The sequence below is a fragment of the Corvus hawaiiensis genome, chromosome 11 (assembly GCF_020740725.1).
Source record: "Corvus hawaiiensis isolate bCorHaw1 chromosome 11, bCorHaw1.pri.cur, whole genome shotgun sequence".
Classification (NCBI taxonomy): Eukaryota; Metazoa; Chordata; class Aves; order Passeriformes; family Corvidae; genus Corvus; species Corvus hawaiiensis.
The window spans coordinates 9,419,924-9,437,648 of record NC_063223.1 but is presented as its reverse complement, the minus strand read 5'-3'; the positions used below and the strand labels follow the sequence as shown (position 1 = coordinate 9,437,648).

The 17,725-nt window shown below is 46.9% G+C and overlaps 1 protein-coding gene and 1 long non-coding RNA gene across 11 annotated transcripts in view; one reads left to right on the top strand and one right to left on the bottom strand.

The window, feature by feature from the left end:
- Positions 1–6,136, bottom strand: part of ADAMTS9 (ADAM metallopeptidase with thrombospondin type 1 motif 9) — an 81,851-nt gene extending 75,715 nt beyond the window's left edge. For all 10 annotated transcript variants that reach the window (XR_007206193.1, XR_007206192.1, XM_048316168.1 and 7 more), the window contains exons 1-3: positions 5,289–6,136; positions 4,793–5,181; positions 3,438–3,600 (exon numbers count right to left, since the gene is read on the bottom strand). Coding sequence is in view for 8 of the 10 variants with exons in the window: in XM_048316168.1 (XP_048172125.1) it covers positions 3,438–3,600; positions 4,793–5,181; positions 5,289–5,382 (646 nt within the window). In the remaining 2 variants the exon portion in view is untranslated. The remainder of the gene's footprint in view (positions 1–3,437; positions 3,601–4,792; positions 5,182–5,288) is intronic.
- On the top strand, positions 5,175–10,819 carry LOC125331796. Its single transcript, XR_007206194.1, has 2 exons — positions 5,175–5,350; positions 6,136–10,819. It is a non-coding gene; the product is annotated as an uncharacterized LOC125331796 (long non-coding RNA).
- Positions 10,820–17,725: the final 6,906 nt, after the last annotated feature.

Sequence of the window (17,725 nt, the reverse complement as noted above, 5' to 3'; positions counted from 1 at the left end):
CAAAATATACATACAAATACATATACACGTACATCAGTGACTAAAAACGTGGGAAATATGATAGAAAGGAGAAGCAGCAGAAATGGACATAAGACCCAGAGCAAGAGGTGGCCTGAAGCAGTTTATTTAAGTGATGACCAAAGGCAGTGTCCTATTGGCAACTGGAGCTGGACATCTCTCTGTAAGACCAAACCTTGAGGGTTTCACATGGAAAGGGCTCACAGGTCTGCTCCTGGCAGAAGGTCCCACTGGATGGGGGCTTGGGGAGGTGCTGCTGGCCTCATGAAGGCGGCTAGCACAGGGACACAGGATGCAGCTCTGCACCGTTATCACTGGAGTCAGATTGTTCCTCCGTGGGGCGCAGGAAAGCTTCGCTCTCCAGCCTTGCAATGAGCCACTTCCTTTTTTTCTTTTTTTAGGATTGAAATTTCTTTTCTCTTCCTCCTCCACCTCAAAAAAGCGGATATTTAATAATTGGGATCGGAAGAACTTGCTATCCTGAAGCGATGGGTGGTAGTGGTGCTGCACCTATAGTGACATCATGCTGTCAGCCTGGCCAAGTCCTCATCCGTCAGGGCTATTCAGTAAAACACAACTAATTATTCTGCCAGATCCCTGGCCAGATGACAAAACTGATTCATGGCACTAACTAAAAGAAAAGAAGGAGAGGGAAGTGCACCATTTCCTACAACTGAAACTACATTAACCTGTTACCCCAAGGAAAACTCTAGCCAAAGATTTTCTTGCGGCGGCTGAGCTGCATGCCAGACGGCTGAAATGCATTGCCAGAGACCCCTGTGCTGTGCTATGAAAGTTCATCTGCAGAGCACAGCTCCCATTTGATATCCATTAGCGTTGAGAGGAAAAAGATCTTTTCCCAGAACACCTGCAGAGTATCTTTTATGTCAGAGTACCTAAAACTGTTATCAGAAACGGCTAATTAAAACTTAACAAAAGCAAATATCTGTTTTTTTAAGCTGACCTGAGGATGCTGAAAACTAAAAGTAAGACCACGGAGACGGCTGCAAATGAAAGCTTTTACTCAGTCTGTTAGTCAATTCACAAGGGAAACTTTCCGGAATATCTCAAGTCTAAAATTACATCATTATGGCAAGGGCACATCAGTAAGTTGCTTATTAATCATTTCCAGGAAGATGACTATCAGAAAGTCATTCTTAATAGCACCACTGCCTGGCAACATGGGGTCCCTTGCTCACTGCAGGGTGGGTACTTTAGATTTCCCTCACATGAATTTCCTCTTTGACCAAATTTCCACTCCTGTCAGAAGCCTGCAATGCAAATGCACAATTTCACATGTTCTTCTTAAAAAAGACTGGATTCACACAACACCCTACAACTATGACTAACTCCCAAACTCTCATGAAACCATTCTTCTCTGGCAGGAGTGAGAGATACACCTTGTCTAAAACAGTTGAGTGCTGCTAGATTTTGCCTGCTCACCTCTACTGCAAAGACATGTGAGACACCTTCTCTCACCAGACATAACCTCAGGTAGGATGCCAAGGTTCAGCACTGCCCAAGTGGCTCTGAACTTGCTCCTTGAATGAAATAACCAAGACTTGTTCATCATACACGTATGACCATAGCATCATTCCCTTTCAAAAGCTTGGACAATGACAAAAAGAAGAGATGATAAAGAGGGAGAGATGGAGGGAAAGAAGACAGGAGGACAAATAAGACTCTCATGCATACCTGGAACACTTAAGCTTGTATTTGAGAGGTGAGAACTCCTCCCTCCACTACATGAAGCAACTGAGAAGAGCAAGAAAACAAGGACAAGCAAGAAGCAAAGCATATTGGAACAAAGGAGGAAGAGATATACACCACATTGGTAAAATCACAGATGAAGTATTATTCTTGTGAACTATAATACAGAAGAATAATATCCTAAATGGGAACTCCGATACAGTGGGGTGAAATACAGCAGTCTGTTACAGCAGCACAGAGTCAAGTCCACAAGCAAAATTCACAGCCCTCCCAGCTACCTTTGATTTAATGAGTCCTGTGATCTGCTGCTCCATTCCTCCAAGGGTTACTGATGCAATGTGCCAGATTCCATGTTTCTTTCCAACTGTTCTGAGTCTCCTGCATCTGATCTCAAAGAAGGGAGCAGAAACAGCTGGAAGAGAGAAACCAGAATGGCATATTCCAGCAGCAACCCTTGGAAGAACAAACAACGACAGCCTTGTGAGAGGTGCCATTGTACCCTCGGCACATACGTTTGCATGTGGACATGGATCCACATGTCTTCTAGAAGAAACATGTGTTGCTCTGGCTGGTCACAGAGCATCAGAGCATCTCTGGACTTGGCATGATCAGTGCAAGCTGAGCAGACTGACAGCTCAAGAGCACAGCCACGACCCACAGTCATGGGTGCCAAACAAGTCATGCGTGCTAAGTGCAGCCTAATTTGGGCACCACACTTCTCCTCCAGTGGTACCTTTACTCCCTGAGCAACTCCACCTACTTTGCAGCATATGACCAGCTTGCAGCCCACAAGGGAACCCAGTCAAGGTCTACTCTGTTTAGGCTTTAAAGCTCCTGTAGATCTAGCTGCAGGCCAAAGGAAGAGGGCAAAATAGCAGGTGAAACAGGAGACCGAAGGAATAAGCTTCTTCTGAGAAAATTTAGGTATTTGCTGCCAAAGGAGAGGATTAGTTGTGAACATCAGGAAGTCAAGGAAGCAGAGAGCAGCAGGAGGCCACTGTAGATAATAGGGACAGTAGGAGCAAGGCTACTGCTCATCAAGGCACATGAAGGGGGAGATAAAAAGGCTTGTGCTCTTTCATATAAGCAAGGACTAGAGAGAGGGAATGAAGAAGTCAGGGAGATGGTGCTGCTGGAGAAAGGGCCATGAAGAAAAAAAAGTCTTTGAAAATTAACCATGGAGAAGTGATTAATAAGGGAAGAACTGTCAGGGTTGGTGTTAGGACCTCCTCATTTCCACTAGAAAGAAGTAAGACATTGCAACTTACAGCCAGATTTGGGGAGGGAAGGAGCACAGCAATACCAAGACAGAAGGATGTCATTTAAAGGACAGAGTACCAGACAGAGAGTATATCAGATTAGGATGGTTGGGAATTACATGTAGGAGAGAACAGAAAACTAGTTTAAGGGCTCATAGGATACTTAAGGCAAGACAGACCAAAAGCTCTCTTGCCAGCTTTACAGCAGGAATCAAAGGGAAACTGCAACATTTTTCTGACCGCAACTTTCTTATAACAAATTCCTAGAAAGCACGGGTGCACCACATCTCTCCAGCTCAGCATCACTGCCACAAGCCCAGTCCTAGCACCCACAGCACCATTTCTAGAGGAGTCCCTCAACTCCACATCCCTTATTTCCCACTCAACTTTGCCTTTTAACTGCAAATAGCACAAGTATCAAGTCATCCAAGGCAGTAACAAAATGAGTACCTGGAGTATTGCAAGTCTGCCTGTCCCCTGAAGAGTTGGTTGGAGGTGTCCGGTGTCGGTAGACAAGATGTGGTTTATTGTGCTCTTCTTCATACTCCTGTTCCTCAAGCGATAGCAGCGGCTCTACAAAATAGTCCCCATCATCAGACTTGAATGTGCCTAGCTGAGAGGGACCAGAAAGAGGAACAGGAGGTCAGCTTTGCACGATGACAAACCACCTAGCAGCACTACCCCACAAAGTGAGCGGTTAACATGGGAGGTGTGCTCAGTTCTGTGGCAACCCCTGTGAAGGCACCGGCTGAAGCTACAGCTTTGGTCACGCTGCTTGCACCCATCCTGGGCTGCACTGTTCCCTGCAGCCATCCCACTGGAGCTTACAGAGGGCTAATTACTAACCCACAGGAAGGGAGCATGAGAGGGTCACATCTGCCAGACCCTGTCCCTATGCCAGTGATGTTTACCAAGCCAAACCTGCCCGAAGGGTGATGGTGCTGCCATGTGCTGGAGGCCCCAGTGCAATCCCATCACGTGCTGGTTTCATACAAGCACCTCTCCCTGAGACAGGCTTTTAACCTCATGTAAGGACCAGAGGGAGGTGTCCAGCTAGTGAAATCCCTGCTTATGAGAAGACATCAACACTCCTAGCTGCATACAACTCTGAATGCAGATATTTAGCAAGTAAATAAAAAAATATCCAAGACAAAACATTCTGCAGCCATCCCATACTGCGATCCATGGCCAGTAGCTGGGAGGGAAGCCACACACACATGTGCCCGAGCCTAGGTGAACACATGCACTCAGAGGAACTCCTGGACTGAATGAAGTCAGCACAAACCTCCGGGGAGCCCCTGGGATTGGCACCCCGTGGGACTGAAGGACACCAGGACACACAGAAGAGTCAGCCCTTTTAGGAGCTTCTGCTCATCCCGCTGCCAACATCCCCGCACCGAAGGGCACCCAGCTGGGGTACCAAGGACGGGGACATGCCCCTGGTCCGGGTGCTGGGTGGCTCCGCGGCCAGCGTTGGTGGTAAGCTCGCAGTCAGCCCTCATCGGCACCCCGGGGGCAGGCGGGGGTCCATGCCCGGGTCTGGCCCGCGGATCGCCCCCCAGGGTGTCGCTGGGTGGCATTTTTCCTCCCAAAACCCGCGCAGCAGCAGCACCGCACCCCGAAACCCAGCGGACTAAAGAGCAGCCCGGGAGAAACGCCCAGCCGCGGCGGGTCGGAGCCACCAGTCGCGGTGAGGGGAAGGGGCGGGCCTCATCGCTCTGCCCACCCTCCCCCGCCCCGCTCCTCCTCCTCCGCGCTTCCGCCCCTGGCCTTCAGCGGGGTGGGGCCGGGACGGCGGGTCTCACCATCCCGGAGCAGAGACTGATAACGGCGGTGAGCCGAGGGCGGGCGTTGACGTGCCCCCGGTAGAAGCAGTGCTTCACGTCGGCGTCGGCCGCCTCGGCGTAGAGGCGCTGCTGGTCTGCGGCTGGCTCTCCCAGGAGGCTGACGGTGAAGAGCGGGGCGATGAAGGCCGAGCTGGCCGTCAGGTTGAAGAGGAACTGCTGCCCGAAGGCGGACAGCCTGTAGTGCGCCTTGGGGGAGGCGGCGGCGGCCGCCGTCCAGGCGTCGGGGGCAGCACTGGTGCTCCGCCGGCGCCGCCTGAAGTGGACATCGGTGGGGAAGGGCTCACCGAACTCATTCACTCGGGTAGGAGTCACGATCTCGTACTCGCTGAGCTTCTCCAGCAGCTGGGCTGCGAGGGGACAGACGCACATGCCTCTGAGTGAGGTGGCCAAGCCCCGCGGCCCCGGGGGGCGGCAGCGCAGCACTCCCCGCGCCCCTCCTCGAGCACCCCCTTACCTTGCCTGGGGTGCAGCTTGTGCCTCCTCGCTCCTGTCGTCAAGCCGTCGATGAAGAGCGTGGTGAGTGCCAGCGCCAGCGGCGCCAGCTGCATGGTGCTGCGCGCTGTCCTCGGAGGAGAAGCTTTCCCCGCCTCCGCTTCTTCTCCTCCTTTTTCCTCCCTTTCCCTCTTTTAATTTTTTTTTCTCTTCTCCTTTCGCCCCTGTGTCCCCCCTCCCCGCCCCCGGAGCGCTGCCGAAGGAAGGCGCAGGAGCCGGGCGGCGTTAGGGGCGGGCGGGCCGGCGGCGCGCGGGGCGCCGGGGGCCGCGCATGGTGCGCGGGGGCGGACGGGCCGGGGTCGGGACCGACGGGGCCGGGACGGGGGAGCCGCCCGCCTGCCTGCTCTCCCTCGCTTTCCGCCTCTCCCCCCGTCGGGCTGGTGGACGAGAGCTGCCGGGACTCAATTTAAAAGGGGCGTGCTCCATAGATCAAGCAGGAGAAAAGAGCCCGCCCTAGGAGCAGCCCTTCCTCCGCTTACCCCCATTCCAGTCCTTCTAACATGTCACTTTCATTCCCGGCGAGCGCCGAAGTCGCAGGTTTTGGTTAAGAAAAGCCTCGCTGGGGCTGGACTAGGCGGGCGGGGGGAGCCCGAGCTACGGCTCCGCACACCCGGGTCCGGCGCCCGCTCCTTGCCGGCTCCTTCCAAAAGGCTGTGAAATCCCCGAGTGGCCCGGGCAGAGCGGCACTGGCAGCTGCCTGCTCTGCCAGGTCCTCCCAGCGGGGAAGAGTCACTTTGTCACTCACCGGGAGGAGAGTTGAGTTTTCTTACGTAATTAACGTTTTCCATTTTTTTTTTTTTTTTTTCAAGGCAGCTTGAAGAAGTGGACCAGCAATTGAACAATCCCCTGTGTGACATTTCTTACAGCAGTTGTTTTTTTCTGCATTTCTAAGATAATAGGCAATTCAAGCAACTTTTGTTCAGGGTTAGATTTGTGTTGTGCAGTTTTCAGGCACCCTGAGGGAAAAGGAAGATGATATCCTTTTCTGAGTTTTTGTTTTACAGTTTGAAAGGTCTCTGTAAAAATTTAAGACATCCTTTAGAGCTAAATGTAATTAATCGTTGTCTTCTACCCCTTCCTCAAATGAAAACCCAAAACCTTGGTTTAAAAGTTTTTTAAACCTTTAACTCCTGTAAGCAAGGCAAAAGAGAAGTTTGGAAGTTCAACTTGCACTTCCATAGAAAATGTCAAAGTTCTTTACATTTGTCACTCAACTTTGGGACAAAGCACAGAATCGGTATTTGCTGCAGAAAGGGAAAGTTTTAAAATAAAAATCAATTCAGAATCCACTTCTGGGCAAAATGGCACCTTCTGACTCTTCAACTGGTGAAGTCCTACAAACCTCAACTATTACAAGTCAATTATTTATTTTGTATGATGAATATAAAAAAGAGTTAAGTAAAGCATCACCTGCAAAGCCATGCATCTTCAACCCTGTGACTGGCTGGCCAGGGTTGGAGGGCTGGGAGGCAGAGGAATCTCCAGGATTGTGGAGACCCAAGTCAGGACACCCTTAGGACAAGGTGTAATGGCACATAACCTCCCTGCGTGGCCTTGTGCCCACGTTTATAAGCCAGGTTTAATTAAAGTCTTGGATGCTTACAGTGAGATGACTCACCCATATTGGCTGGGGTGCTTCCAGAACAGAGTTGCCCTGCATGCAGTCAGTTCTGACAGTGGTGTTGGTTCTTCTCGCTGTGTCCATCCTTAGGGCTGGTGTGAGCATAGCTGTGGCTGCCTGATGGCTGCCCACTTCTGGGGAGCAGTTGTCTCCCTGCTTCCCTGTGAGTGTGTAGGTGCACTGACACGCCCATTCTGGTATGTGTCATCTACTGCCAAGAGCAGGCCTTCCTAAAAACAAACAAGGTTGTATCGCCATGCGCTCACCTTGTTGATGAATGAACCTGAACCAGATTTGTTTACAGTGCTGCAAAGGGCCTGCATAGTAACATTGTCCTGTCCTTGCAGCTGATTGCTCATCCACACACATTGAGAAAGAGATCCTCAGAAGAGGAGCAAACCCAAACTTTTCTAAAAGTATGGCCTTTCCTGTGTCAGTATGAACGATTGTGGAATCCCCATCCATCCCACACCTTTTGTGTCCCGATGGAGTTGGAAAAGCCACCAAGGTCTTTGGGCTGCTGGATCAACAAAATACCATACATCATACCATCACTGCATAGCAGCCAAGACTTTCTTTTAGGTGTGTTTTCTCACCCTGATTCTTTGTCTTGTCAAATAAATGACTCATAGCAGGACTGTTCTCTGAGCTGCAGTGCTTGCAGAGCACCCTGAACCCTGACCATCTTCCAGCGCCTTCCTACAATGTCCGTATGTACCTCAAAGCTTTCAGATTTCACAGAGAGAGATACACGGTGCTTGGGCTTGGGATAATGCTCCAGAAATCATGGCGAGAGAAGGAAGGGTAAGCTGTATCTTGAACTCAAGGTGGGTGTGGACACATTTCCCAGGAGTGCCAGGGGGAGCCTGTGCTGCCAGTTGGGCGTGTGGAGCAATATCGAGCAGCCGGTCAGGAAAGGGGGAGTGAGGAAAAGTGAACCGAGTTGCCTGAGGAAGGAGAGATGAAAAGCTGAGCATAGCATTAGGGCTGAGTCAGCGGGGAGGGGAGGAGGCTTACATGGAGCTGGTCCTGCTGGTATCCTGGGGAAGAGGGGTGCAGTCTTCAGTCCTCAGATCAGCATGGTGTTGGGGAACAGGTCTGGTTTATCTGGGCTGCAGAGTGCCCCAGGGCATCCCCATTTCACAGACATCCCACCACTCAGCCTCAGCATCCCCCCCGATGCCACACCAGGTGCTGGTGAGAGCTGCTTTGCTTCTGTTCAGCTCACTGTCACAGGAAAATCTATCAAAGCTTTGGATTTTTTTTTTCTCCTTAGTTTTCTACAAGGTAACCAGTTAATTTGGCTCTGGGGTGAGGTTTGAAGGAGCTCAGGAGCTGGCATGGAGTGAAAAGTGACAGCACATACGTGTGACTTGGTTGGGTAGGACCCTTTCCTTTTTGGCACTGAGCTGAATGGAGCAAGGTTGTTTTGTGGAGCATCCTCACAGGCCCACCCAGTGATCTGAAACCCCCTTCCTGAGGGAAGGCAAGAAACACGGCTCCATCATTTAGAAGAGGGGATCCAACGCATGGCACTCCTTTATGGGGCAGAGTTGGGAGTGGACTGAAGGCTCTCAGGGCTAAATCCTGGTTTTGCAATGTCACTAAACATACATTTATGCACGCCATGCAGCATGGCATGACTTCCAGAGCCATTTCCATCAATATGTACAAGTTGTATGTTGTGTGGCATTTTGAATCTTTACACCTGGAGATTAGGAGGTGCAGAATGAAAGCTGTAGTGTAAATAGATAGATTATGGGGAGTTTAGAGAAACTAAGCTGCAATCTTAAATTCAAATAACTTTCCTATTAGGAAGGATCTATTAATACTTACGGTATGGTAATTGTGCTGGCTCCAAGTCCTCACCCAGTCAAAAGTAAGTCATAAGAGCCCATACCTACACATAGAAAAATCTCCTTAAAACACTGGGAATTTTGCCTAGATAAATACTGCAGAACCTGAGCTGCAAATGCCTCTTTTATAAACTACAAAATCAGAACTTGATCACAAAAGCAAAACTTCAGTAAGAAATTTAAGGCAGTGCACACTGCTGCAAGAATACACTCGAGGAACCCAGATTTCCTGAGGTTTTTGCACTGCTTTCCCCCTTGTTACCATTTCCTTTTCCCTATAGGTGAGGCCATCCCCAGTACTAATCTTTGTTCTTTGTGGCTCAGCCGCTCTGGGTAAGCATCATCTTCCTTTATCTGCTGCCTCCTCTTGCTTGCCCAATGATTATCCCAGAAGGAAGATGGTTTCCCTTTGATGGTTGCTCCTCAATGCCACAAGATATCTGAAGACAGCCAATGTTTTCTCCTCCTGTCTAATCTGTGTGGTCAGAAAGTGAAAGATTGCATTCCCTTCAAACAGCTGACCACCCTCTCCTGCCTCTCTCATTCATCTGCTGATGCTGGTAACAAGGATACCACTCTGGGCTGCCTTCCTCTTCATTTTGGAAGCTCTCATAAAGGCTTCTCTTTAAAAGACATTTTCAGCAGTTGTGTCAAAGCTGGACTTTTACATTGTTGTAAGCCTTTCACATTTGTTTGGAGGGACTGAGACTTGCAAATTTTTGGTGTATACTTAATTTTCAAACTTGCTATCTGTGCCAAGCCAACTCTTTTTTGTCCTCATTAAAAGGATTTAAATATACAGTTTGACTCATCTACTGTAGCCCTTTAAGCTCCTGCTTCCTCCCTGGTGTTCTCTTCTTACCCCATGTATTGTGCTGCTGCCATCAAGGTGTGAATCACTGGGTTGTTTGGGGATTTGCTCCTCGGACCTATAGGAGGGTGAGAAGTGCTCCCTGCCATTCCCAGCAGTACCAGCACGGCAGTGCTATCACTGCTGTCACACCTAGCTGTCTGTGGGCCCATATCCTGGTCCCCATTTCAGGGCCAGTGGCTGAGGGAGATGTGAAATGATGTGCCAGGATGCTTCAGAGCCATTGGTGCCATCCCACTCCCCTGAATACTGAGATGCGCACACTGAAGTTATCCAGGGAAATAATACCCAAACATCCTTCATCTGGGTCCTGGGTCAAACTGTGCAACACAGCCCACGTAGATGCTGCAAATGTGTGAGATTTTCATCTTCAGGTCAGCACGGATGGACATAATGATCCCTTGAGGCTCTCCGCTTGAAACTGCTGGTTCCAATTCACCCCTCCCCTGCTCCCAGCGTTGCTGCTGACCACACACTGCTCCTTTCCTTACACCTCTTATCTGCCAAATGGAAAATGCTCAGAGTAGCCCAGCTTCTGCATCTTGGTGCAGTCGGGCAGTTCCTTTGGCCTGATAAGCTGTTATAGATCCCATCCCCCTTTTTACTACAGGTAAACCTGGGACAGGTCCTAAAGTAGCTGAGAAACAATTCTGAATCTTCCCATTTTTGTGCAAACTAAGCCATGTCAAGCTAAACATATTGGTTTACCTTTTGTTTGACATGCTGTAAGTCAAACAGGACCTGAATACCGTCCTCATTACTTGATATTATGTATATATGCATCTATGCTGTGTTCCAGGTGCCTTTGCCAAAATATTAACAGTAATACTAGGAGGACTAAACGGAGCAGATGTTCTGTAATCCCACACCAAAAGGCAACTTGGGAGTGTTGGAAATTATGCAGGTACAAAAAGTTTTATCCCTTGAGCCATGTACTTTTATTATATAAACGAATTATTGTAACAGCTCTCTGAGGTGTCACCATCATCTTATGAAGAGGAGGCTGAGATGGTTGATTTGGCAAGGAGCATGGGGTCATGGAGTTCTGACCTCATGGTAGTTCCACCCTCCCTCTCTATCTTGTATGCAGCCTAAGTGTATAATGTAATATTTCAGAACAGGGATCATTAAACTGTAAAACTCTATTTTAGGAGTGTTGTTTTAATTCTTTTCCCAAATAGTAGATTGTCTCCAGAGATAACAACATACAAATATCCATTAGAGCAGGGAGAAAGCTAAGCTACTTTACAGATATCAAGTTCTTTTTCCCTACACTGTTTGATTTCCCTTGGGGTGTAACAAGATACCTAGCTAAAAGCAAGGACATCTCCCTGGGGGAAGTTATTTGTATTGTGGTAGGAAGTCTGTGCCGGTTATAAAACTCAAAAAAATTGTCAATGGCCAAAGAGTGAGAATACTTTAGGCCTAATCCAGTGTCTGTCAAAACTCATCATCAAAACCTCCACTGACTTGGAAAAGTGCAGAATCTCTGTTGTTTCCAGGAGCTGTTTTACAGCATCACATCTTGCTTATTAATATCCACCTGACAAGCATATATAACATCCAGTATTTCCTTACCAAGATGCAACAGCTTGAAAAAAAACCCATTTCTTTCTAACTTAGAAAAATGTCTGTGCTCCCTAAGTTGCAGTATCCAAAACTAAGATGTTTTAAAATTCTTCTCAGGTAGCTGAGGATTCCCAGAACAGATGGGCACAGGGAGGGAGGAGATAATCTAATGGCAGCCCATCACTTTGTAGCGCTGCTGGTACCATATCATTACCACAGCCAGAAGGTGCAGCAGACTAGAGCCATTGCCCACTCCCCCCCCCCATGCTAAATGAGTAAGAGGTGCTGCTTAAATGTGATGCTTCAGACTTGTCTGCAGTCTCCAACTTGCAGGATATGTTGAGGAAGCAGCTCTCTTCCTATAGGTGATCCTACATTTTTGCGCCCAGTTTCCTCCTTTCCTCTGAAAGCAGCATTTATAAGGAACAGACTAGAAATGCTTAGTGTGGAAGATTCAGCGTATAAACACAGGTCAAAAATCCAAAAAGGGATTTGGTTTCTCCCCAGCTATGCTGTATTTGCCCTGGATGAAGGAGTGGTGAAAAAGTTCTGTTTTCAGCCACACACCCTGCGCTGGTTCTCACGATGGCTGTCGCTGCCTGAGAAGCTGGGCACATCTAACACAGGATCCCTCACTCTGGTTTGTGTCTGAACTACTGCTTTGCTGTCAGGTGCCTGGAGCCTTGGCTTTGCTACTTAACTTCAGTGTCAGGCTCTGCTTTTGCGACCAAAATAGGGGACTTAACAGTAAGAATTCAGTTTCTTAGAAGATGGAGTTTAGATGAGATGTTAAAGAGTAGGCACAAAAGTAGCAGGATGCAACCAAGGGAGAGCAAATTCTGGATGATCTGTGAAGCTAAAAAAAAATTGTCTTTTCTTTCCAGCTGTTTCCAACAGCCACCTCTGCTCTATGCCTTCATGCCTTCTCACTCACTAAATACCTTTTTTTTGATGACAAAGGCTGTCTAGGAGCAAACCTGGAATCCATACATTCCCCTTGCAGGTGTGGGGAGAGCTACAAGAATGATGTGAATTGGCTGCAGCCTTCCTAACCACATTCATGTCATGCCACTTCGGCTGGGATGCTGGAGAGAGAATTAATGGAGTGTAAATCCCTGTTTGGAAATCTCCAGCTTCTCCCTGTAACTCCTTCATTCCCTTTGCAAACCACAGGAGGAAGGGATCTCCCGCAGAGAACCACAGTTGCACATTTTGGGTCGTGATAGAAAGTAGTGGAGAATTCACACAGCCAGAGCTGCCTGGCTGATGGGTTCAGAGTGAGCTGTGATACTTCCAAGGGAATCTGTAGTCCTGAGACTAAACCCTTTGAGCAACAATCCTCTTTTAAAGTTATTGTATGGCTTGGCTACAAAGATAAGGCACCAGATGGCTTGGGAAGAATTTTTAGGAGACCGTCATGCTGGTATGCCTGGAAGGATCTTGGGAGTTTACGTTTACAGTAGACCATTTCTTTGGAGGTGAATGTTTGTCAGCAACATCAGTTTTAATTACTTAAAATGTGGGCTGTTTCCAAATGCAGAGAGTGTTAAGAGAAGTTTGTTTCTTTTCCTGAAGAGAGGACAGCCAACAGAAATCTCTTCCCTTATGGGCAGCAAATTGACTCATGAGAGTACTGTTACAGAGTTTTCATCCCAAATACTATCCTGCAGCACCTTCTTTCACTGATGAATTATTCATAGCACAAGTAGGTATTTCTTTTCATCTGTTTTCAGCCAATGAAGTAAGCGGCTAATTTTGTCAACTCTAAGCGCACAAGAACATGGGTCAGCCCTCAAAATTCCCAAGACTTTTCAACTGAGCCTTACTTTGTGTTTTGCATGCAAAGAGGGATGAACTGGGACAAAAGCCATAAGGATGCCAGTAGGGATAAGCAGCCTGTCAGTAATCTCAATGGTGCTTTCATACACGCAATTTACTTCTAAATCCAGGTGTGATCAGTTTGCAGTAAGGATTATAGCACTATTACCCACAATATCAGGCTGAATTCAATGACACCAGGAATAGAGCTCCCATATACCCAGTGTGAGGGCATGACATTTCTTTCCCAGCCAGAGGTGTTACCCAAAATTATCTAAAGTATTTGGACCATTTGGACCTTCCTGAGAGCCATGGCCCTGCTGGAACTCCTCATCACCTGGAGGTGCGTGGCAGACCCAAGGAGGTGTGCATGTGGGCAGCACACCTTGTATGTCTGGAGGTGTGGCAGCTCTGCTAAGGGGGTAATTTCCTGCCCTACAGTGCATGGATGTTGAGATATACATGTCATCTTTTTCAGACCTTTCAACTTTCTCATATACATTACAGCATAAATAACATTAACAAATGCTGGTGATGGGAATCAGGCTCATGTTTGTAAGCCAGCTGTTTCCATGTTGTCTCCCCAGGTTTTATCATCTTAATTCTTAAATATCCCTAACCTTTCCATTCAGAATTTTTAAAGGGACAAAGCACAATTTGGAAATGACTGTAGCATGAGATTTGTTGAATTAATTCACATTGTTTTGACATATCAGGTCCTACTAAGGGATCAAGACCGCATTGTCTAACTGCAGAGCAAACACAGGGCTGAAAATGGGGCCAGTATCGGAGTTCCCCTGCCTTATCACACTCAGTTAAGGCATTACTCCACACCAGCCAGCCAGCTAAGAGTAGCGTTTGTTGCAGGGGAGGAGAAATCTCATACACACCAGCAGCATTCTTTCTCTCTGCTGTTTTCATAGGAGGTTCCTGCACATGGTTCTTTGTAAGTCAAAGCCCATAGTAAAAACAGAAAATTGTCCAAATCTGAGCCATTCCATCTACCAACAAAGTGGATGTTTGTGTTCCTACAACAGCAGGACAGGGAGATGCTGGCCCATGGCTGAGACTCCTAGATCTGTGATAGCTTGTGAAACACGTGGAGAGCCAAAAGAGCAACTTCCCCCAAACATGAGTAGAACTGGGCACATTAAAACAAACACATGTTATCCTGCTTGATTCTGTGCATCAACTCCTCTGAACAGTGAGAATGGAACTTTGTAGCCCTGTTTATACATACATTAAACCATGTGGTTTAGGGCAGCAGTATCTAATTGCATGAAATTTTTTTGAACACCATTATGTATAGAAAAGAGGCCTCTGGGCCAGGAGCTGGCACTTTTCAGGAGCTGACATACTTCTACTGAAAGCCTTGTGAGGATCCAGTGTTACCACCTCTCTGCAGCATCATTAACAGTTGTGACCAAGAACCATCCCTGAGTCACTCTTCTGCAACACACTGCACAGCACAAGGGAAAAAAGAGGAGTTTCTGCATTGCTTAAGCACACAAGAACGACTGACCCAGCCCTCTTAGAGCCATTTCACACTTTCTCCAGGGCACACCAATGGTGAGTGTTCAATGGTGACAGGGCAGGAACAAGGAAAGTTGACAGGGCCATGCCTGAACACCAGTCCATCTTCCAGGGATCTGCAGTTGGGTGACCCATGCCAGAGGTGATGTCCTTGTGCCCCTCTGCTGAGGTGCTCCAGGAGGAGAGGGACACAAGTCCTGCCTGGGGAGACACAAACGTCACTGTAACTCTCGCCCTTGTTCAAAGGCAGTGCTGGTGTTTAAAAGCTCAACCTCGCACTGCCCTACGTTCTGATGTTGGTACCAAATATGGTGGCTTAGTTTCCACTTCCACCATACAGAACAGACATGGCTGTGGAAACCCCAGATGAACAATTCTGATTTGGAATACCCACCATAGTCTCAATGACATGTGTATGTGACTGCTAGTGGCTGTGAGATCTCTCAGGGCATGGAGATACAATTACAGCTGTCAAGGACAGAAGTTCCCTTTTACTTTTCTGCCCCACTCCCTAAGATTTTTCTCATGCACCAGCCCTCTCCTTGTGTTGTTCCCTCAGGCCATGTGTCACCTGTCCTGGTCAACAAGGAATTGGATTCCCATGCCTAGAACCACTTTTGTGTTATTGGCACCTCTTCTTTCTGCACCCATTGAAATCTATAAAAATAAGACAATGCGTGAGTAGCTTTTAAATCTAATTATTCTTGTGTTTACTTGGCATAATCTTGGATATTTTGCAACCGATTTATTTGACCCAGCATACAGCTTCCAGGAGAAGACTTGAGCATGAGATACAGTGACCCAGATGTCTCCTGTCAGTTTAAAACATGCCCTTCTCTATCCAAGCCCTTCAGCAAAAGTGCTTGTAGCTTGCTCCTTGATTTTGGGAAATGGGTGCAAATGCGCCCAGGCTCACCCTGCAGCTGGAGGTGTCTGGGGCATCCTCCAAGTGTAGGTCCAGCTGCATCTGTCCCTCATGTCACAGGCATGGGCCCCCAGGCCCTGAGCAGTGTGTGAATAGCACAGCCGTCAGAAAAATTCACACAAGATTTTTCAAGCACATTTGCTGGTTTAAACTTTGTCCTAGAGATTGGAGACTCCAGGAACTGTGAGAAAGAAGGGTCCTTGTCATTTATAGCTGAGGTCAGCAGAGGGCCAGAGCAAGGAAGTTTGTATTGCAGCAGTTTGTACCTTATCTTGTTTATAGATGTAAACAGAAGGTTTACACTTCCGTTACTGAACTCTCCTGCATCAAAAATGTTGAGTGCAGAGAGGAGGAGAGGGATAGGCAATGTGCGTGCACTCATTTCTTGAGCTTCTTTCAAAAAGTACAGCTGAAGAGTCTGGTGTTTCCAAAGTGCTTGGAAATTGGGACTTCCTTACAGGGTTTAAAACCCCATCTCTGCAGACTGCAGGGGTCATTCCAGGATCTCCATAAGGTCTGGATGTAACCTGTAGGTCTGATGGACCTGAGTCAACGTCATTGAAGCCAAGAATCCTTTATGAGCTTTAAGTCACTCCCAATTGCTTCTGAAGTCATTGCCCAGGCTTTTCTCATTTTAGTCACAGTACCAGAGTTTTGTATAATCTGAAAAGCTCCAAGGCATATGGAGCTTACAAAAGCATAGCTATTGTGCTAGCAAGCTCCAGTCCCATGCCAAGCAAATTATCCATGCACATTCTGTGGATAGGAAGCACAATTTTCATGTGGTTATATAGATAAAGGGAGAAGAATTTGGGCCACTGACTCAGCCTGTCAGCAATGCTTCCCCCTAAATTCAGCCATGGAGCTGCAAAGCAGATTTCTCACAGCACTGATGGTGGGGTAGTGCTCTCTTTGGAAAATGTGACCCCTTATTTACATGCTGCTTGGAAACCAGTATCATACTAGGGAGCCAAATTATTCTTGAAGGTCTGGCTTTTTGATTTTAACCTTTCAGGAAAGTAAGCAATTGAACAAAAGCAGCTTAGAGATAGCATTTCAAATGAGAATCAGTCAGCTTGACTGGAACAGGAGCAGTAGCAAACTGCCCAGCCTGTTGGAGACATGGCCCTGCCATGCGATGCTGCTCTCCTGCATCCAAAAGGAAACCTGACATTCTACTGGTGTTCTGCTTTTTGGGTAGTCTCATGGAAGGAGACAGAGTTTGAGGAGACACACTACAAAAAGTTCATCTTAACAGCTGCTGCTTTTTCATTTCAGCTTCATGACCAAAGTGCTTTTTTGTTTTTTCTTTTTTTTGCCTCAGCAGATTTTATTCAATTACCATTGCAGTGGTCACTGCAGAGTGCAGGGTATATTCCTGCTCCAGTTGTCTTTGTGTCCTCCTGGCAGCAATTCTGGACACCCAGAAAAGCAGACAGTTGCTATTTTCCTCCATTTTCACTTTCCCTTTAGAAATATTTCTTATATAGCCTTCCCACACTGAAAAAAAAAATTCTTATGATCCTTCCATGAAGTAATTAAATTTGCTCTATTATCCTAGTTAGTGGAAATAGAAAAGCCAATCAGCTGACTGTTACTGTGCAATAAAGCCAAGAGTAGTTCATTTCAATCCTTGTTCCATAATACTTATATAATTCAGACCTGGAGACAAAAGCACTAAGGTCATGGATTAGCAGTGGCTTAAAGTTGAAAATAGCCTGAGGAAGTAAGGATGACAAAATAATTACTACTGGGCAAATCATATGTTAATGGGTATGGGAATTACTTAGTATATGATATTTTATCAATGTTAATGGAAGAAATACAGAAGCAAATTCAATTTTTAAGGTCTCCATGAATAAATATATATATAAAAATATATAAAAAATGTAAATATATTTAAATATGACCAGTCTCTATACTTGAAATAGAGCTATAAAAAATTAAATTTGAAATGACAATATAGTAAAACAAATAATTTGGTAATAATTAAAACAGTTGTTGAAATACAGTGCTAGTTTTCATTAACAGTGTTTTATAAGTTTGCTTTTTTTCAGTGATGTACAAAACTAAAACCCATGTCATTCAACTGAGGTGCCATGCAGTTCAAAGAACACACTGTGCAGAAATTCATCCCAAAACACAAGCCATAAACTGCACTTTTCTAGATAAAAAATCATGGTTCATAGGTAAATAATTATGGCAA